This window comes from Rissa tridactyla, chromosome 2 (assembly GCF_028500815.1).
Source record: "Rissa tridactyla isolate bRisTri1 chromosome 2, bRisTri1.patW.cur.20221130, whole genome shotgun sequence".
NCBI classification, from domain to species: Eukaryota; Metazoa; Chordata; class Aves; order Charadriiformes; family Laridae; genus Rissa; species Rissa tridactyla.
In genome coordinates this window covers 147,516,334-147,539,244 of record NC_071467.1, presented here as the reverse complement: position 1 = coordinate 147,539,244, position 22,911 = coordinate 147,516,334, and the positions used below count along the sequence as shown (strand labels likewise).

Below are 22,911 nucleotides of genomic sequence, written 5' to 3'. Positions count from 1 at the left end.
ATTACATCAAATGAATTAGTATCAGTGAAAGGAAAAGACTGGAACAACCTGATGTCATGATCACCAGAAGAAGCATATTTTGGAGAAATTTAGCAATACATTAACATACTGTAATAGGCGCTGTCAATGCTTTATATAAATGGCTGATTTCTAAGTGGTGAGACTTTCACTACAAGGCACCCACCCATTACTAGCTTTGCAGATAAGCAGTAGAAATCTATACTATCTGCACTCTGGACTTCTTAAGAGCTATGCTGGCACTCTGCGTCTCAACTATTTCTATATTAAGAAACTTACTTCAGGAATTAGCCTGAAAAAATGTGAAAAGAGCTTAAGGGTCTTCATAAGTTATGGAAATCATCTCTGATTAGATATCTAATGTAATTTACCATAATTAGGACAAGTTCCTTTGCATTGCAAGAAAGGACTGCTGCTTAAATAAGTTTGTTGAGATCATCTCAAAGTCTCTAGCTTTAAGCCTTAAGAGGTTGTGATCCAAAGGTGTCTGCAAGACTATTACACTAAATTCTTAACTTTAGCCATTACACATGGTTGCAATGTGTACCTTTGGAAGCAAAGCAGGAAGCTCACTTAGGCAGCCAACCATTTAGTGCAGGTTACTTGAAGTCTGAGGTTGTCACATCTGTCACATCCCAATGTCCTAGAACTGAGGGCAATTTGTCTTTTTTCATGTATTCATTCTACTCCCCAAGGAAAAGTTCATTAAACACTGACAGCTAATAGACCTGCCATTTTCTAGAGTACCCACAGAGAGGATGCCCCAGAAACTTCCCTTAAATGGACTTACACTTCCACTTGCCCAGCTCTAGTAAACTTCAGGTGCTTAACCTGAAACTTTCCTCCCTTCGTCATGTTTCCTTTGAGCTGAATACTTAACTTACAAAAATAAAAAGCGCAGCAGGAAACAGGGTGTGTTTCTCTGAGCAAGACAGAAGGGAAGCAGAAGTGGACGGAGGAGTATATTCCTCAGCCACATTGACTTTGAGAATATGACATCCATAATTTGAAGCTACAACTGCAAACTCAGCAGCAATACCAATCAGGTATGTGCATTTTACTGTTCTATGAAAATGCCCAAATACCCCTTCTGAAGGCTTGCAAAAAGCCCTCTCAACTTGAATTTTCATCAAGGACCACTCGTTGAAGATGTACTCTTAAATTCCCTCTTAATTCCATCCCTGTTTTGGAAGGGAAAAATAAGATTGTTCCCAAAAGTGCTCCCAACTTCTCTGTTGACAGGGACAAGAACTAAGAATAGAGTTCCTTTTTCCTGTATTTTCACTCATTTTCCCACGGGTGCCAGAATAGAAAAGAAAAAGGAGGTATGATAGCATGCAAAATGATGAGCAGACTTAAACTATGGCAAGAAAAAAACCACTAAAACAGGAAGCCAAAAATAGTGTAAACTAGTAATGTAGAGAAAGAGCAGGGGACTAGAGAGATACAAAATTAGGGACTAGACTAATTCAGAAAGTGAGAAAATAAAAACCACAGGACAGAAGCATTCGAAACATCAGATGCCCTACATTCAGAATCTGAAAAGATCTCAGGATTCCTGAGCTTTCAACATTCCTCTATTGTTAACAAATAACTCCAGATCTATTGAAAAAAAATAAGCCTTATCTCCCTCTAAAAGCTGGATCAGACAAAGGAGGATAACCACCACTATACGAATGCTAAAGAAAACCCTGCTGTTTTTCTACTGCTCCTAAGGGGAGTGAAGCCAAACGAACTTCAGAAGGGATAATGGAAGTGATTAAAGCAAACTTATTTCACTTAGAATTGCAACTGAGTAGCAGCACCTTCCCAATTATCACATCTCCACCACGGAGGCAATAGTTCATTACACCATGTTGAAGTGGACCTATCTATCATGCCGTCACAAATAAATTCTGGCCTAAAAAAAAGAAACAAACAGGAACGATTCAGTTTCCCTATCTTTGTGCAAGCCACAAGGACCGCTGTTACAGACACTTCTTGTCCTTTTCCTTCCCTTTATGAGCTGCTTCTGGGGCAAAGGAAACACAGCCCATAAAGTAAGAGATGGGAACTTAGGAAGAAAATAAAACAGAAGCTGCAGAGGAAGAAAAACAGCTTAAAAAAGAAAGAATCCACTAGCAAAAAAACCATTTTTCTCTCTGTCCTAAGAAAGACAAAATAATCTTTTGCATTTTATCTGTAAAACAGGTTAGTGACAAGTATGTGCAATATCGCTTGAAATTGCCTCACAGATGTGCTTATTACAGTCACTAAGAGCACAGATACCATAACATGGGAGAAGGAAAAAAAGTCACAATTTGATCATATTAAATTTCCAGAATAAGAATAAATCCTGAAAATTTCTGAATAAACTGAGATTACTATAATGTGAAGATCATACATTACTGAATCATAAAATATCAGCACCAAAAAGCCGACGAGCTACAAATGTTTACAATAAAAGGCTGTATATCTTAAAGAAACCACTACATGCCATTTCAAATCCCACTAAAAATACTATTGAAATGAGATGACAAGATATTCAAATGCATTTTTTTTTCTTAAAAGGAACACAGTCTGAAAGATGGCTTTAATAATCAATGACTGGAAGAAAACCCAGTCAAAACCCCTTACTTCCGTTTCTGCAGTTTGATCCTGTATTCTGAACACAGAGACACCAGAAACAAATGACCACAGAACACTAGTAGGGTGATTTCTCTCATTTAAACCATCAAAAAGAATAGACAGATTCGACCACTTTCAATCTCAACCAAAGCAGCAAACATTTCATTAGAAAACACTACATCTACTAAATCAAAATTATAAATAAAATAAAATAAAAGTTAATCTAACAACCACCACTTCCCGAGAAAGCAGAAAACAAATCCTGCTGTACAATACCAAATGGTACTGAGGCACCCAGGTCACTGCTTTTTTTATGAACATATATTAATCACTAAGAATAACTTGTCAGAAAGAGCAATACAGCAAACTGTTACAAAACAACACAACAGGCTGACAAACATTTCTGCTATAATTATGAAACACAAGGAAATCTTTGAGATAAAAACCGAGCATAGGACCTCAGAATGGTGCAACTTGTGACATAGCTTAACAGGGAAAAAGACAGACACTATTCCAAATGCATGCAAGAAAGTGATTTTTCTCAACAGAGCACAAATTAATATTCATGCAAAAGTTAAAGGCATGCTTCTAAGACAAATGACAGTAGTTTGAGATATAGTAATTTGCTGTTACATGCAAAACAGGCAGTACCTACAAACACGTCAAGAGCACTAATTCACAGAAAACCAGGAGCAAATATTTGTGTGAACTATACCTTCTTTCCTGTATCCCTTTTTTCCTCTATTCTTGCAATTGTTAAATGCATTGTTACACTAATAAGGCCTCACTGAATTAAGCAGCGTAACCTATCTGAGGCTATGCTCAAGACACATAAAAAAGAGAAATAGGATGGAAAAAAAGTCTGCATTTCCAGCAAGTGACATTTTTACTAGACTGTTGTTTCCCACCTGGTGAGGAACACCAGCGTTTAAATTCAGTTATGTCACAGCATGGAACACAAGCTAATAATCTCTTCTGGATTTATTAGATTGGAATAAAAATTATGAGTGGCATGAGGGAGAAGAAAATGAGACACAAAAGAAAAGGTGATTGCAACAAGGCCCATACTGTGTTTTCGTCTTAAAACCAAACAAACAAAACCCACAGTATGGGAACTATCATACTAGACAATAGAATGAAAGAGTCTAAATCCAGGATTATCAAGTTGTTGGGGTTTTTTAAGCTTTGAAAACAGTGTTGTTTAGTTGTTGAAGGAAAAAGCAGCACTTAGGGGTTTCAATCACTGAAGTTTTATGTGGGCATAGCAGTTATTAAAAAATAACAAAAGGCACAGTAGTATTACCTAATTTTCTCACTTCAGAACAGTTGCTTTTGATTGCTTGCAAGTTTTCTTAATACTGTGAACAAAATTTTCTGTATTAGATGTCTACCATAACCTCTTAATCAAAATAGTTCAGCCAATTTTGAGACTAATTCTATGGAAAATATATTTTTTTCCAAGACCTTCTCTTTAGAATTTCTTAACACCTTTGTTTTAAAAAAGATGCAAAAGATCCATCAAAAATTTACAAATTTATGATGTCTCCAAAATCATAATTACAAATGCGTGATAGATATCTAAGAAAACTTAACAGCTGACTTATTAGAGGAGTACACCCTAGCAGCGCATCTTTGAGGCTATTCCAATTTTTAATACTATTCCAGTTGCATACCTGCCATTCTGAACAAAGAGCTGAGCAACAAAGGTTGGGGCATGCTTGTTCTCTTAACCAATAGTTTAAGTAAAACCTACTTTTTTTACTTATTACTTCTTATCTGCTATAGAGGCACAAGCTTACCTTGACTTACAACCATTGTATGTACACCTAGGATCTTGGTTGATTTTATTGTAATTAGAACACTACACAAGAAACACATTAGCACACCGTTATTTGAAGACTTTCATGGTCAAGAGGTGGGTAAACACTGAGAATACATCCCCAAGAGTCCAGTAAGCAGACACAGCACTCTGATGCAATTTTGCAGAACTAAGTAGGTAAACCCTAACCCTTGAACTACAATCAGTGATTTATGATAACTGCATGGAAAAAAAAAAAAAAAGGTTCTCTTGAATTGGAGAACAACTACATGGTAAAATAGGCGCTCTCAATTGAGTCTCTTTGAGCAGTAGTAAGGACCTCATGAACTGAAAAAGACTCCCAGAGCCCAGGAAAAACAAAGGCACATTACAGGTGGTTGTCATGATTCAGTGTGAATCAAAGACACTTCCAGCAGGAAGATCTGCTCGGTATTTTCAAGTCTTGAAAGCTGGGAAAAAGCATCTAATCTGTCTGGTGCCATGACAGAAGTAGCACCAATTCTAAACCTCAACCGGGACATGAAAGCAGTTAATATTTGAAAATTCACAATAGACATCCATCTTCTTTCTCCTCCATGTTAGAAAGTAGTCTGTAAACTCATTTTCCCCATGAATCAGGAAGAACTGTGTCCATGGACCTTAAAGCCAACTGACTGTTCACCTCTTGCCACTACAGCTTCTTTGTAGAAAGTTTCTCTCAAAACTGATAGATCAGCAGGGTAAAAAAAATAAAAAATAAAAACAAAAACCAAAAACCACAAAACACCCACCCCAAAACAAACAAACAAACAAAAAAAACCAGAAAGGTGACAGTTAAAGCAATTTAGCCTCAACTGAAAGTGTCCACTGCCTACCTTTTGGATATTACTGGATGCCAGACAAAAAGGAAAAGCGACAGTCTAACTGCAAATGGTGAAGACAGGGAATACAGAAAGGAAAAAAGTTTGGGACAATAAACATAGGTGCCTTGCTTGTAGAGCATAACTTAAAGACACATCATGCCACACAGTTTATCTGAGGCACGATGTTTAGTTTAAATATCAATGCCTGCATAATGGTTCAGATGATGGAAGAACCAAGTTCAAATTTGTGCATTGACACCACTGATACAAGAAAAAACAAAGACTGTGCCTTTACCAATTTCCAACTGGCAGACACGAGCTACCAAAATATAGGCCTAGAATCACTGAAGCAGCATACAACTTCATTAATTCTCTATGCAAACACAGGAGTTCCCTTTTAAGGCTGTCAACCAAAACTTCTCACCATTTGAACTCCCCTTTACAGTTCAGAACCAAAAGATTCTTTAAATAGTAGTAGCTGTGATTAAGATCCTGACAAGTAAATCTATGACCACTTGAAAACAAGTTAGGTACTGAGATAAGATACGTGACTCCTCTGGGGGAAAAAAAAAACCCAACGAATAAAATAAACCACCCCAACACATCTCCCAAAAAAAGGAGCCAAAGGAAAGACAGGAATTTTAAGCACTTAACCTATGGAGGGCTCTCTAGTTCAGCTAAACACTAAGAAAAAGTGTACCTCCTAGGGTATACTTCACCTTTTTGTGACAACACAAGGAAAAAATATTCTATGGTATTTCTTTTCCTGTCTGTTAAATATGGGCACTGTCCCATTGCTTTTTAAATCCGTTTATCCTCCAATAGAGTTTAACAAATAGAAGCGATGGTGCACAATTCTTGCTTATTTAACTTTTCCATGTCGTTCATGATTTTAGAGACCTTTGTCTTATCCCACCTCAGTGTCTCTTTTTCAGGCCAAGAGTCCTACGCTATTTACTCTCCTTATAAACATGCTGTTCCATGCCATTGTTCAATACCTGGCCCTTCTTGTACCTCTTTCGATATCTACTGTATCTGTTTTGAATAGAAACTGCCTTTTCCCTTTAACATGAATTTCATTTGCCCTCTTACTACCTTGTCAACATAGGCTGGTAAGGTTTTTCAGCAGTTTGTGACAGCTGATCTTCGTAATGGCTCATTGCTTAACCTGGCATAATCAGCAAAATTGGCTTCTGTTTCTCCTCCTTTTCCTAGGTCATTTAAGAATACGTTGAGCTGTACAAAAGACTATAACACTGATCATTCCAAGACTCTAAACCTCTCCACTGTGAAAACTGAGCATCTATTTGTTTGGGTTTTTTCAAATCTTTTAACCTGCTACTAAACTATGACACAACCTCTCCCCTTATCTCCAGACTGCTCAATTTAAGTGTCTTCAGTGAGTTATGTTGTGTAATACTCTTTGGGAATGTTAAAAATAAAAAAAAAAAATAAAAATCCAATTGGTTGTGATTTCCCTTCACAAAAGCTACACTGGCTTTTCACCAAAGCATCATATTGTTATTTCATTTCTTTACAGCAGTTTCTAACAATTTGTGCAACAAAGATGCCACCCAATTTTGTGTGAAACTGGCCAACCCGTTCCAAAGTTACAAGACAGAAGTCACACAGACACACTGGCATAACACAAGCCTTATTTCTTTAGGAAACCAGTCCAGAAGGATTACATAAAAATACAAACTGCCACCTATAACAACAGAGTGTTATTTGATAGTGAAATGTATTCTATGTTGGCCTGCACATAGTATTTCTGCTATACATGTACTATACACACACACATAAGTATGTATGTATTAAGCTCGATTTTAATTCTTCAGGTTTATATCCACTATCTTGAATCACTGTAAACTTTACAAAAGTTGATGGTTTATATGCACAGAAAACATGTATTTGATATATTCATTGTAAAACAGATATCCATCAGAAAACATAAAATACAAGAAACACAAAGTATAAAAACATCATGTCCAGTACAGTATTCCTTCATACTTATACTCTAATCATGGTGGCTCACTACAACTATAACTTTGTACTCTCTTGCTTTGATAAATGCAATCTTGCCCAACTTAAACTCATATATAGAATACTACCATAAAGATATTTTTTCTCGTTCATTACTTTGACTATGTCACCTTTCTGCACTCCTCCAGTGTCCCCCTTTATCCCTTCATCATGAAACATGAATTACGTATCTTCATTTGTATGATCTTTCAAATACAAAACTGTACCATACATGTCAACTTTAATTTGCTACCACGATGTCAGTCTTGGCCACCTCTTTGCCAGGGCTAGCCTTAGTTTTCTGTTTGTCAAATCTCCCAAATAAAACCCTGTGTTCTTTAACTGATACCAGGATTTTTGCATTAAATGTGCAAAACTTCACGTGTTTTCCTCTTTTAAATCCTTTCTTAAAACACTGTTCTGATAAGAGACACTGGTTAGAGCACTGATGAATTGTAAGCAGCAGCATGTATGCTCCTAGTCATAACACAGTCATTATTACCACACACTTCCACAGATCATTTTTAAAAATCTACATGCTCTAAGAAGATGGAACTATGTAGTATTATGGGGAACTTCTAGCCACTATAACATTTTCACAACAAATACAATGTTTATTAACCTATTTTCCAAACAAATCATTGTTTCTTTTAACATTGAAAAAAAAGCAGGTCGATAACATGGTTTGCTATCTTAAACTCTTGTGATAGTTTACCTGAGTTGCAGCAACAACAGTAGTTACAGAAGGCGCAGTTGAAGGTGACAGAGCTCCCACTTGCTGCAAGTGGCCTGAAGCCTGCTGAGGTAAATGAGAACTGGAAACGGGAGTGCTAGATCCTGAGCCAGAGACTGCATTTGGAAATGATACTGCTACATCATTGCTGCTAAAAATACCTGAAAAAAATTACAAAAACGATTATATGCATCTCTCTCTTCCCCTCCCTCTGTTTTCTAGTAACCACGTAAATATGCAGTAGAAAATTAATCAAGACAAACAAGATCACTTAATACATAATGCAGAAAGTTTCTGTGTCGAAATTCTAACCATGCTGATTGATAAAATCGTTCTTGTCATTTGACATTCTACAGTTCAGGGAACACAGATTGATTCAGTTCTAAGTTTTTGTAAAACATGTGTGATAAATCAAATATTTATGTGCATTACAAACTGCTCAAATATTAAGAGTAGCAGAATTTTTGGCTGAAATGCCTGCCTTCAACTGAGTCTGCTATCAGAGTTTGTTCTTTCAATAAATTACTGTAAAAGTTAAAGTAGATAAAGAATGAAGTATTGGGCTATATAACTGAACATACACAATACAAATGGAAAAAATACTTTTTAACTTTAAAGTAAAATGTTTCTGAACAACATACATTTGTCCAAAACTGTAATTTTGGCAACTAAGGATTGCTTGTGTATTTTCAAAAAAATATTGACAGCAAGTCTGAGGACAAAGTACTCAGCTTTGCTGGTAGAACTGGTGGTATTTCGTTTATTCACCAACTAAAACTCCATCCGTGATCTAAGAATGCTTGACTAACATTTCTGCTAGAATAGCCAACAAGTAAATGACTAAACACGTTAACATTAGTCAGATTTGTATGTTAGCAATTTAAATAGGAAGAGTTCATACCCCTCTGTGAAGCCATCCATTACTTCCGTTCATCTACATGCAGGGTAAAGTTCATTATATAGGTTGGGGAAAAACCCTACTGACCAGAAGCCCAGGACAAGAAGTAGTACCTGTCTATGAAACTGTTAGGCTCCACGTGCATTAGATAAGTGAGCTGTCAGCTGGCCAAGGAATATCAAGCATGGTAGCACTGAACTGCAGTTAGAGGAAGAGTGCCACAGGGAGTAAACAGAAGTAGAATGAACATGGTTAGATCAAAAAAAGCAACAGAACTGAAATGCCAGTTAGAAGGCAAAGGGTGGAGCTAGTTTGTCACTCATACAAATAATGATTTGAAGAAGGCAGTGACAATAAGAAGATACGCAATGTCAAAACACCACTCGCCACCCAGCAATCCCTCTGAGCGCAGGCAGTCAAGGGAGACTAACATCATCCAAACCCACACATAATATGCAAACACTGATGCATCTTAAATTCCTTGCCCCTATTAACTGTCAAGAAAAATGGAAGAGAAAACCAGCCAGACCCAGTGGAGAAAGAAGATGTGAAAAACAGCTGAGGACACATTCCAACAACACTTTTTTTCCTGCCTAACTGAGGGTTAGTGACTTCTTGTCATTTTGTCCCCAGTTTCTTCATCATAGCGCAATTCCATTACTGCTCTACTTTTCTACTGACCTTAGCATCTTTTCCCATTTAGCATACCTTCCTGGGTCATCTTCGCCTCCTTTTTCTTTGGTCACCATCCCAAAAATCTACCATTATGGCATTATGAGCAGTTAAGATCCTTGAAGTGTTCACTTTGTTATGACCTTTCTCCAGTTATGTCTGCGTCATCTAACTAGACAGTAAATTCTAGGGATCCTGGCTCTAGATTTCTCCCGACACACCACCAAAATTAACATGATTAACAAACAGCTTTGCTATTGAGTCTACTCTTAAATGTGATATAATTACAGCCACAAAAACTGAAATAAATTCCAGGTCCTCAAAAGATTTTTTTAAATCTGCTTTCAAGCAGAGATTTCAAATTAAGAAAAAAGGATGAGATTTTTGACCCTTTGTATTTTGAAAGCATTAAAATAACTGAGCATACAAAAATTATTGAAAAATATGAGATTCTCATGCAATTACCTGGCTCCAGGAATCATGAATTTCAAGGGTAAAAATAATGAAATATCACACCACTTATGATCAAATCGCATGAGTGCATCACCACAAATGTTATCACTCTCATAAAACGTCAATGATAATGAGTGGAGAAAACAAAATTTTTTGCTGAGAGTCAAGTAGTAAAAGTGAAAGATATTTTGCCAGAATGGTAAAACAAAACAAACAAACAAAAAAATTTAAAGCTATTGTAGATTTTTTTTCTTAATTTTTCAAAATCTTACTTATTTAATAACTGCAGAGTTTCTGCTGCTTCTATTTTAATGATAAGGTTTATTCTTCCTCTTAAAATTAAAATTCTGGAACACAAGCATATAGTTGTAAAATCACGGGCATAAAACTACTCTAAAAGAAAGACAAACAGTAAACTAGTTTGCCAGTGGAATGAGGAAAGCTATTATTTGTTGCTAGTAATGGTAGTTGTAGTAGTAGTATTAAAAACACTCACTATTTGTTGCTATTGCAAAATACAGGACAAATATGACCTATCTGCACACCATGTTTGGGCTAAGTATTTCCATTTAGCAGTACCTTACTTAATATGTAAAGTACATGCACCTTCTGGAACTAGTCATGCAACCAAGATATCACTCCATGCAAGCACTCGAATAAGAACTGTATGCTGAACCCATAAATAAATCCTTAATTTTCACACCATTTCAAAAATACCTGTATAAAAACTATGTGCATATCACATTAGAAAGCCAAGAAAGTACTTATTTTAAATGTCTCGAACATATCAAGTTGTCCTTTTGGAGTTTGGGGAGAGACAAATCACTTTCTGGATCAGGACGGAATAATAGCAAAAGCCTGAACAAATCACTATAAACCACATTAAAGTTTAAAACAAACAAACCACCTTGAAGTCCTTACCATATTACTGAAAAGCGAAATAGCTACAGCATGTGATGAACAGCACTGTGTAATTTGCCAGAGGCATAAACAGCATGGTTAAATACAATCTTCAACTTTTTAAACAGAACACAGTTCTTCAATCGCAGGTGGAAACGGACACTGTTCAGGTAAAGTCTGACTGTGCTTAAACTGCTAAAACAGCTACAGAACATGTTTTCAAGTTCTGACAGACAAAACGCATGTATAGCCTGCACTGCTGGGGTGAAAGGTTTCACAACAAGGCAAGTGCCAAAAAAAAGCATCACTGGACAACAAATAATTGCCTATTTAGCACAGAAGGGTAGTACTATAGAGCAGGGAACACATCAGATGATGCAGGTTGGAAAAATCTGTATTCTTTTTGCTGACAATCAGTGATGAAATAGATAATAGAGGAAATAAAAGAAATTCAAGAACAGTGAAAAACAAAATAGTCTCAAGTCAGAACTAGCTACGCAGCAACATATACCAAGTGGCACGCAGAACAATTTTAGTGATTTTATTCAAAATCTCAAAAACAAACAGTTCCATGAGCAGAAGAATTAACAAAACAGATTAAATTCTGGCTTTCAACAGTGTTGCATCTCACAGCTGACATCAATACACTAAGCTTTCCCACCACAATTTCTGTATCTAGCTACAAAATCCTCAGTTCTTTTTATTTTCTAGTGCTACAGCCCCCTATGTTATTCAGCTCCCTTACACTCCCTCCCTATGCTAGTGATTGTCTAGTTCAGCAAGAGACAAAACCAGTCCGTGGTAACTTTTGTAGACATACACTGTCCATCCCTATTACAAGAACTTACATATTTTACGCTCCTTTATCAAGTTTGCTTGAAATTGGACAACAGGTTCAAAGCTTACTGTCGGCCAAAATCAAGAGAGACAACATGTATACTGCTTCCTTATGAAGCCAGGAAAATGCTCTCCCTAGCATAAAGCTGTATTTTCTTTTTTAAGTCAGTAACTTGAAATTCTTGCAACAATTATGAAAAGAGAAGTTATTTGAGATATCTGTCATAGGTTGCAGATCCTAGCATTTTGCCAGAACTTAAGGAATAAGCAGAATCTGGTCAAAGAGGTTTTTTTAAAAATGTAAAATTGCAACTCCACATATGTTACACAGAACTACAGAACCTTTCTACTTGGGGGAGGACAGACAGACAGGACGGGGGCCAGGGACAACAACCTTAAAGGGACTTGTAGTAGAATTCACAGAAATAAAAGGAAATTTTGAGCTATATAGAACAAGTACTTCTTTACAAAACCTGAAGCTATGTACACGTTTCCAGTACCTTCACCTCCTCTAGTGATTTCAAGAAGTCTCCCCTAAAGCTATGACAACTTTCTATACAGATCAAAACGAAATGGTGCCTTTGAATGAAGCAGTCCATTAATTAGTACCTAAACATGTAGAAAAATTGACTAAGTTTAGTTACACAAGAAAGAACATGGCCTATTCCAGCAGAATGTTAACAGTGGAAGAAACTTCCCAGTATTTGTTATTTTGTAACATGAACATAAGCTAAAGTGAATCTAATACTAAACACAAGCAAATAAAACCAGGTTATTGTGACACAGTTGCCTAAAAAGAGAAGAAAGTTGTGTTTGAAACTGCCAAGCCACCAACAATATTTCATTTCAATTCATCTGAGATAATGAAACTATAGTTTGGATGCTAGGGCCAACCTGTTCCCTTCATCAAGAAATTTGAAATCTAAGAATCAAGCTGTTTTGCTGCTGCTGAGCAGTGGTAGAGTTCACTTTGGGATAGGTTTCTATAAGATTCTGCAATAACAGTTCTAGAATGCGTGGAAATGATAGTTACTGATCTGCAGCCTGAAAACAAGCCTGCATTTCTGTCCCATTCAGTGACTGCAACCTCTGTGCCGATCAACAGTCAATGCCCTCCTTTTAAGAAGGGCATTCTGTGCCTTCTCCATGACAAGGCAGAAGTAAAAAAAGCTCCCAGACTCAAAGTACCCAAACAATACATACTGCTGGCAGTGGAGGGGAGGAAGGAAGATACAAAATACAGGTATAGGCGTTTTCAAATTGGAACAACTATTCTAGTTTCATACCTATTCACAGAAGACAGACTGCCTCAGTGATCTAAGAACAAGGTCATAACATCTGAAGTCTGCTATCAAACTGCATTAAAATTAACCCCAAATCCTTGACAGCTCAGCAAGCAACACACGTTTAGTCAATCTCTTCTGCCTGTCCCCATTTCTATGTTCATGATCCTGACTGTACAGCTATCTACAGTCACTCAGAAATTTATTTAATAACGGGGTGGGGGGTGAAGGATCAGAAATGATCCTGCTATAGTGAAGAATGTTATTTTATACTTGATCCCACATTCATTAATGACCACAGCAGTGTTACAGAACTCACTCTTCAATAAACTGTAACAGTAAGGAACACATATACCAGCTAACTAACATGAAACAACACATATGAGTTGCTTAAACCAAGCTCTGTCACTATACGGTCCTCAATTAGACTTTTATTTCAGCTTGAATTAATGCAAGCTGATGCAGGTCTTACACTACAGCCCTCCACTGCAGAAGGGCTCAAACCCATGTTTTTCATAGCCCAGCCAAGGTGAATTTGCTCTCTGAGAGGTTTGAACACAACACAAGGAAACAGATGAATGACACACTGGACTAGTGTTACGGTTTAGGCTGGGCTGGCCACCAAATGAATGACAGATGCTCTCTATTAGCCCCTCTCCCTTCTCAGAAGAGGAAGGGAGAGAGGCTTACAGGTTGGTAAAAAAACAACTAAAACAGCTTTAATGAAATATTAACAACAAAAATAAAAGACAATAATATTAATAAGAAAATAATAAAATATATACAAATATATACAAAACCAATATCAAGCTCCCAGGATGATGATCACATTGCCAGCAGGTGCTAGGACTCAGCAGACTGGACTCAGCAGTAGATGGGAACTGCATTCAGGAACACACGGATTGGGATCAAAGGCAGGAAAATGGACAGAGTCCTCCTCGGACGCCTGCCATTGAGGAAGAGAGGGCTGACCCCTTTGATCCCTCAGATTTACACTGAGCATGATGCAGATGGGATGGAACACCTGGTTGATCATTTTTGTCACCTGTCCTGTTCACTTCTCCCCGCATATAGAACCCCTATATGTTACACAGAATGATTCAGGTTGGAAGGGACCTTAAAGATCATCTAGTTCCAACCCCCTGCCATGGGCAGGGACACCTCCCACTAGACCAGGCTGCTCAAAGCCCCATCCAGCCTGGCCTTGAACACTTCTAGGGACGGGGCATCCACAACTTCCCTGAGCAACCTGTTCCAGTGCCTCACCACCCTTATAGTGAAGAATTTCTTCCTGATATCCAATCTAAATCTACCTTCTTTCAGTTTGAAGCCGTTGCCCCATGTCCTATCATAACATTCCCTGATAAAGAGTCCTTCCCCATCTTTCCTTCAGGCCCCCTTTAGGTACTGGAAGGCTGCTATAAGGTCTCCTCGGAGCCTTCTCTTCTCCAGGCTGAACAACGCCAACTCTCAGCCTGTCCTCACAGCATAGGTGCTCCAGCCCTCGGATCATCTTTGTGGCCCTCCGCTGGACCCGTTCCAACAGGTCCACGTTCTTTCACTTCCAGCCTTCCAAGTTGGGGTTGGACTAGATGATCTTTAAGGTCCCTTCCAACCCAAACCATTCTACGATTCTATAACAAAGTTATCTGATTTTGGTTGTTATAGCAATAAATATAAGCAAGAGCCCCTCTGCATACCATTCCTTGGTATTAACTGTAAACATCAGGCATTATCGCCGCTAGAAGCAGACACTGTCTGAAAAATATGCCATTAATTTCAGAGAGTTAGAAGAGACTTAACTCAAAAGAAAAGAAATTGGTTCTCTTCTATCTCAAACCAGGACAACTAGGAACAGAGGGAGAACTATATCATTCTTCTAGCCCACTATATCCATCTCTAACAGTGATCAACAGCCGCTGCACAAGGAAAAGGCGAGCATGAAGTAATACTTCTCTCAAATATTCTCTCAGCCCCTAGAAATCCATAACTTATGAATATTGAGCTTGAGGAATTATCTTTGTAATTATTAGCCTTAAATTTGCTTCCAACTCTACCCCAATGAATTTCTTCCAATCCTTTCTGAACAGTTGTAACTTTTCATACCACGTCCCATGCCAAAGTTAAACCTCAATTAAACCATGTGGTCTTTTTTTGGGGGGGTGGGAGTGGAAGACAGGGGCAACACAGGGAAAAACCTCCTTTCATTTGTTTCCTCCAGATATTCTGATTTCCCACAATAAATCTTCGAGATGCTTTATAACTGTCTGTTTAAGGTTCACATATATAATTAATTCTGCTTTATGAAAGAAGACATGTTAAAAATGTCATGCTTATTCTAGTCAGACTCAACAAGTTTTGAAGTACTCTTTTAGAATAAGAGCAATAAGATAAAGAGCTCCATGATCACGTGACACATATGCTCAGAACTATATGAAAGACCCCTAGTTCAAGTGTGTCACAGCACAGAAAGATCTTTGCAAGAAGAAAAAGTTAGATATGGAAGAATAATTAATAAATAAAGATCTTAGCTTTTATTTAAACTTTCACTTTTGTCATGGCAAGGCAAGACATACAAGCCTAAGTTACTTTAATATGACATACTAAATCCAAAGAGGTTTTAGGCTCACTAAACAAGTATTCCTGAGTAGGAACAAGACACTTGTGGTCTATGTTTCTTAATGATTTCCAGGGAGAACTTAATGTGTTTGCTTAAGGTCTCTGAAAACCTACCATAGCTTCAAACCATTCTGACAGTAATCTATCTCAGTGAGTGAAATGGTGAGTAACTGGAAGCACTACATTCCCCTTCACTGATAACTTCATATAGTCTTTTACAGGAGTTTCTACTTCAAAAGTTTCCTCTCTTTTGTATTTCAGTGATCTGAAGTTGGTGTCTTTGAAGGCACGCTTCAGGATGCTTTACTGAACCAGAATTTTCAAAAAGAGGACCATTAGAGAGGCTAACTAACAACAATGTCAATTCCATTGTGATTAGTTATTTCTGGTGGTGGAGAAACAGCTGTTGCCTGAACTGCTGAAAGACTACACATAGCTGTCATTAGCAACAACTAAAGCTTTAAAGTGGTATTCTAGAAATGAATGGACAGGTAGTTATACTTAAGATTGTAATATTTGATAACTGGACAATAAACTCCATTATTCAATTCTCTGAAAAAAATGGGCATAAAGGAACTATTTCAGGGTGACTTTGTAATTTGCCCTTCTCTCATTCTTCCTTTTTTACATTATATGGTTTAGCTGAGCGCTACTGTCCTCACGCTTCAATATAGGCAGATATCTTTTTATAAACACTGTAAAAGTCTGCCCAAGTTGGGCTAGATGCAAAAATTTTAGCTCATTCATGCTTAGTTTAGATTACCTTGTTAAAAAAAAAATTATCATATACATTAAATTTTGCCTGCACTGATGTGGAGGCCAAGGCTACAGAACTGAAAACTTTCTTTGGAAACATACTGTTTTCTGAAGTCTATCACAGTGCTAGGACTGGCACGATGGATGTCTCTTCTGTGCTACAACTCTCCTCACTGCAACTCACAGATTAGCATAAAACAGAACAAGCAAATACACAAACCTAAAACAGGAACAGAGTAAGAAAAAAAGCAGACGGGAGACAGAACGAGCAAGAACAGAAGTAGCCACAGAAAGGCTACAACGAAAATCACAATTTAGAGCTAGCTCTAACATAAAATTACTACATTCAGGTCGTCACTCCCCATAGTCTTTTTTTAAAGTATGCACTAAAAGTCCCAACAGATGTGTATGCCTGGACCCCCTCCTTCTGCTTTCCAGTGGTAGGCCCATAAAAATGATGCAGAAGAGATGAGACTTCAAGGTCAAGTCAAAAAATTTTGTAAGGTCCAGAGTAAAACTGATAAGGACAAAGCACAAAGTTATCACACAGCAAACAGCAGTGAAAACTTTACAACTCTCAACTGCAATTTTTCAGGGTTTTTTAAATAAGTTTTTAAAAAAGCATGAAAAATATAAAAAGCTGACCACAAAAATGAGAAACATGGTGCTGAGTTACTAAATTGCTGGCAAAACTGCAGTGTGACACTTCTGCCTGGAAGTGTCTTGACTCCTTTCTATTAAGATAGGTATCTTTACAGAAACATACAGTTTGCATGATTATGTTTTCTTTTTCAATTGTCCCTTTCAAATGTGTTCAAGTCCTTAGCTATCATCTTTCCTCCGTTACACTTTGTCAGCACCAAATTCAACTAACAGGCCTTTATACTAGCATAACTATCGAATGAACTTCTCTGCTACAAACTTTTATTTGTCTCCACTCAAACCAAAACTCCCGTTTTTTTTCTTTTTGGTACTTTTTTGCTGATATGAAGCAAACTTAAACTCAGTACAATGAAAAAACAAGCTCCTGATACACTGTCTCCATCAAAACTCTTACAGACAATGACTCTTACAGTCCTCAGCATCATCTGACTCATAATCTGAATGTGCTGTTGGAGTAAAATATTTAAATATAGAAATATAGTTATCTGAAGTTTGAATACTTTCTTTTCGTCCTATACACACATGGCAAGACCTTTCCTTGCTGTTCATATTATTAAAATTTCTACCTACCCTCATTGATTCACCTACATATATACACTTCTGCCAAACCAAGAGTATGCAAAAAAAAAACCAACCAACCCTGCAAGATGGGGGGAGAAACCAACCAACTTTAAAATCTTACTTATAGAAACATGGGAAGGTAGATAAAACACACACCACACCCAAAAAAAAAAAAAAGGCGCAGATTAGATAATAAATCCTGTCCAAACACTGTTCTAAAACAAACACGTAGGTAACATAATGCTGCCCAACAATAATAAGTCATACAAAGCATTATTACTGCTTGACAAGAAAGCATACAACATTAAGTAACGACTTTCCTCTATGCCCTTCCAACTTCTATACTGGAGTTAGGAAGACACAATCAGTTTTTTTTAAAAGTGCAATCTGGAAAGAAGTCATCACAAATGGCATTCCATCAATATCTATTCTGCACTGTGTTGTGAACCTGTACCTCTTCAACATTAAACAGCAGAAAGGCTCTGCTTATAAAACAGCAGAAACTCACCACGTCCAAATTGAGCACACTTTGTCAGATACCCTTCAGATGTTTTATTTTTGTTCAGAAAAATGGTGAGCTTGCTTTCCTTCATCTCAAAGCTGGTTCAGAGCACTGTATACCTGGGAGAGTGAGAGGGAAACCCTATATCAAAAGGAAAAAACTAAACCTATTTTACTAAAGCAAAGCAAATCCAGAGAGATTTCAATATTTCTCACCACATGTAGACTACAAAATAGAAATTTAAATAATAAAAAAATCTAATATTACATTAAGAGACCCACCACTACAGACATCTGCCTAACAGATGTAATTCGTGGTTCCGACAGTGTGAAAAGCAAAAGTCCTATAAAACCTTAATGATTGCTAGCTTAAAATGCAAAGAACTTCACCACGCAAAGTTTAAGCATTTAAGTTATTTTGCATACGCTGATCAATACAATTTGCAATGCATACAGCACTACTCTTCCAACATACATGTACAGCAGTAAGAAAAACATTCTATTTGTCTGACACCAATGGACTAAAAATTCCAATTTTTATTAACAGATCGCCTGACATCAATTAAGTGTAACACTGAGAAATAAATTTGATCATCTTCAAAACTAGCCTCATGAGAAGGTTTTAACTATAAATATTCCTTCCTAAATCTTTCAGTAACTTGTGAATATAGCTATGACTGTTTCCTACAAATGAAAAAAAGAAAGTCTTGTAAAAAGTAATTAAAGTTCTAATTTAATAAGATATATTTCATTTTCACTGGCTACAAGTGAATACAGAACTAGGTATACAAAGCCAACACTGAATACTAAAGGGAAACAGCAATTAGATACATTAAAGATTCAATATTGCTCCCACTGAAATTGATAGTACCGTTAGCAGTGACAAACGGGCAGCCTTGGGCTGTCAGAACAAAGAGTGGACAAAACAAGGCTACCTTCACATGCATTACTTGTAGTAATTTAAGTAGTCGGGAAGGCAAGTGGAAGAATGCCTGAGGTAGACACCACTATAACACACCTATGAATGGAGCACAGAAGAACAACTAGAAACACTATTCACAAAATTAAAGAAAAGAATCTCAGAACTGGAATAAAACTGTTATCATTTTACTGTGCACATACAAAAAGATCATAAAAAGAGAACTGTGGAACTATTGACCTATCAGGCTCCTGCAGACAATCTACAAAGTTTTCACTCAAGTACTGAACAATTGACTCACTGCAGACCTGTATTTCACTCAATCCATAGAATATGCAGACCTTCAATCAGGCTTTTCGACAAAAGGCTACCCTTTGTGATAAATGAACCTCTGAAAAAGATTCTAATATAACTTACCATTATGTATGGTATTCATCAACTTCGAGAAAGCTTTTGAGTTAGGAGAAAAAGGGCTTCATGTTAAGATCATGTTTAACAGACGCACAAAAGAATATATGTATAGACAGGAATTTCAGCGAACAATAATATACCTGAATACATCTTTCTTGTATTAGAGCTCTGATCATTTACAGTAGCTCAAATTGTAAAATGGATTTATTTCTATCCTCTATAATTTTTTACTTATATTTCTTTTCTCAGTGTTTGTTGGCTTTTAAATGTCAAGTGTAAGAACATTCCAGCACATGCCAATTAGCTGCATTCTAAAGCTACTATTACAAATAAGAAGTCAAATAATTTCCAGCAACTATCAGTCTTCACAACAAAAGACTGATTTTAATTTCATTGTCCACATCAAATTTAGAAACTTAAACTGAAGCTGCCTTGCTAATTTTAATCATGACGCATCTTTTTTGCTGCACTGATAGACTGAGACTAACTCATGCAAACAAGAAGTTTAACAGAAAACAGTTGTGTCTCGTGGATTTTAGGGAGCTCAGTTGAAGAACAACTCAAATGCGTAGAGAGAAAGAACGTCCAAATAGTGGTACACCAAAGGAGATGTTCACATGAACTTCTTTTTCTTTAAGTGTTGGGGTTTTTAGGGAATATTGATCTGACCATGAAGTGCCAGAATACACCCACATCCTCTGCTGGGTAGCTGGAAGTCCCTGTAACTCAGCCTCCACAGCAACACAACACTTTTATGCCCTGTTGCTGAGTGATGGCACTCACGCAGATGGCCCACCTCTTCAACTTATGCCACCACTCTACTCAACCTTAGGATAATGTAGTCATGAGACTACAAAATGATTTTAGTTTCCATTTAGTAGTTCACTCTTTCACACTACTAATGAACAAAGCCCTCAGCTTACATGTCTGGTTTGACAAGACAACCAGATGAATGATTTTGCAGGCAAGAGCATAGTGAGCACCTCTGCCACATTTCCATGGGTAATTTTTCTACCTGCATCAGCCTCTGAGGTCTAATTGTAATAACTGTTCATGTTCCAACAGGGTGACTGTCTTTTATGCTTTATTTTTCTCTTTTTTATTCTTCCCACAATTGGCAATTAATAAACACTGATGTGAGCCATTTTTAACTGCCAGGCTCTTCTGAACATCAGGATTCAAAAAAAATGAATTAATAATAAAGACAATTTAAACTTTAGTCATTGATACTAGAACGTTACAAAACTAATTTAGAAGTCATTAAAAAAAAAAAATCCTTGCTTTTTACCTACTGCCTGAATGTGAATAATTGATGAAAGTTACTTCCATGGAAAAAACTTTTGAAATTTAGAATATTTTAATTTTTTTAAAAATTTACTTATAAAAACATCAAGTCTGTAATGTAAAAAAAAAAAAACCTAATGTTTTTTTAAATTTTGTGGTAGAGAAAAAAACCTCACAATATACAAAATCCTGGATGATTCTTGATAGAAGTGGATTAATCTGATAAAAATGAAACTGATAATTTTAATTAACCTTCTCAGTAGTTTTCAGAGAACCAACAACAATGTACAAAAATACACTTATAATCAAAAGTATTACTTTACAAGGCAGGAAAAAAAAAAAATCACTGAAACACACAGAGTTAGTATGTCTGGGATCATATACGTTACACTATTGGGACAAATTCTGCCTCAGGTGCAGAGAACATGATGCAACTGCGGTCTGACACCCTTAAGAGCAGAATCATTTTACCCACACGTACTCTTCACAGCCTTTATTTGATTATAATTATATCAGTTCGTTCCACTTATGCTAAATTTTTGTGCACAAGAAATAGCAGCCATTTTGATCCACCACTGCTTTCGATATTAAGGAATGCCCCTTTCAAATTTAAGGAACCGTTGGGTAGGTTTTTTCAGAGGGCTTGGGGTGATACTGGTTTTTTTAAACAAGCTCAGCCCTAGATTGCCTGAATTTTCGCTTTTGTTTCTTTAAAACTGTACCACACAGGAGCTACCATTAACCCAAACCATCACATGCGCTGTATGACAATATAATAGACAAATGAAGAAGAGATGCAGTTAAAGAGCTGACAAAACAATTCAGTAGACCTAGTCAGCAACATGGGATTAAAACAAGTAGTTAGCTGGCAACTCAAGAACATACATGAAAACAAACAGAGAAACAAATTTCAGTAGAACACCTTCCAACTGCAGCTACTGGATGTGGAAAAAAGCCTTTTTAACATTCATGGTATACACAGTCCTTAAGAGAACAGTGCCAATTCCAGGACACATGAATTAATTTTTAATAGTCTGCTACTGTGCTTATCAGAATTAACTTTTCACAATAAGCATATGCTACTATAGAATAATTATATGAGAAAAGGATTTGCACTTTGAAAGTCTCTTTTTTTGGAATTCTTAAGATTCCCGATAGGAAGTAAAGAGACTGTCACACACTGATCAAAAGAGACAAATATAGTGTTATGAATTATCAGAAAGGAACAGAGAACAAAACAAAAAGCAAAGTTATGCCACTTTAAAAATTCACGTTGCACTTATATTTCAAATATTACCTATGCTTCCAAAAAGACTATAGTAGCACTAAAAAAGATCTGGAATGCGTAAGAAAGATAGAGTATGAATGACAAGAAGGTATTAAGATATCCAGGTCTAAAAAAAGATAACGGGGTAAATGACAGAAATGTCTCAATTATGAATACTGTAAAGATGCTGAATATTTTTAATGACTATTCACTGGTTTTAGGGGAAGGTCAAAACATGATCAGCAACAGCTGTGAACAAAGTACAACCTTTTACAATGCATAAGATACAAAACTCACTTCTCACATTTCAGATATTTACAGCATAAATTGGTTCAAAAATTATTAGACAAATTCATGAAAGTGACCGATTCACGGAAGAGATCAATAGCTACAGATATCCAACCTTGGGATGAGATGCAAGTAAGAAAACGTCCTGTTTAACCCAATTCCTTTGAAACAAACTGTTCTAACACAGACCTCATCCGGTTACATGATGAAGGGCCAACAGTAGATCAGCTCTCCTTGTGACTGATGGAGCTAACTCAAGACTCCCCTCAAGCCTCAACACAGAACAGAAGGAGAACTGTTCCCCTTACCACTATTCCCTTCCACACCCCATAAATTAGCAGAAGGCAGATGAAAAAAGGTGTTTTATTCTGGAAGGAAAAAAGAGCTACTGTCTGGGTTCCTGGTATAACTGCCTCTATTGGCAGCTACCTCTTTCCTGACTTTTCCTGCGCTGAAGTACCCTCCCAGCCACCTAGTTTTCTCCTACAACGTACAGCCAAGCCATTGAACTCCAACGTGCTAAGGTGTCAAGAAAGGTTAGCGATGGTGAGCAGTAAT

The 22,911-nt window shown here is 36.9% G+C and overlaps 1 protein-coding gene across 7 annotated transcripts in view; it reads right to left on the bottom strand.

Moving 5' to 3' along the window:
• The window catches only part of MLLT10 (MLLT10 histone lysine methyltransferase DOT1L cofactor), a 146,995-nt gene that overhangs the window by 33,013 nt on the left and 91,071 nt on the right, over window positions 1-22,911 (bottom strand). For all 7 annotated transcript variants that reach the window (XM_054190448.1, XM_054190447.1, XM_054190445.1 and 4 more), the window contains one exon: window positions 8,024-8,202. In XM_054190448.1, the coding sequence (XP_054046423.1) occupies window positions 8,024-8,202 (179 nt within the window). The remainder of the gene's footprint in view (window positions 1-8,023; window positions 8,203-22,911) is intronic.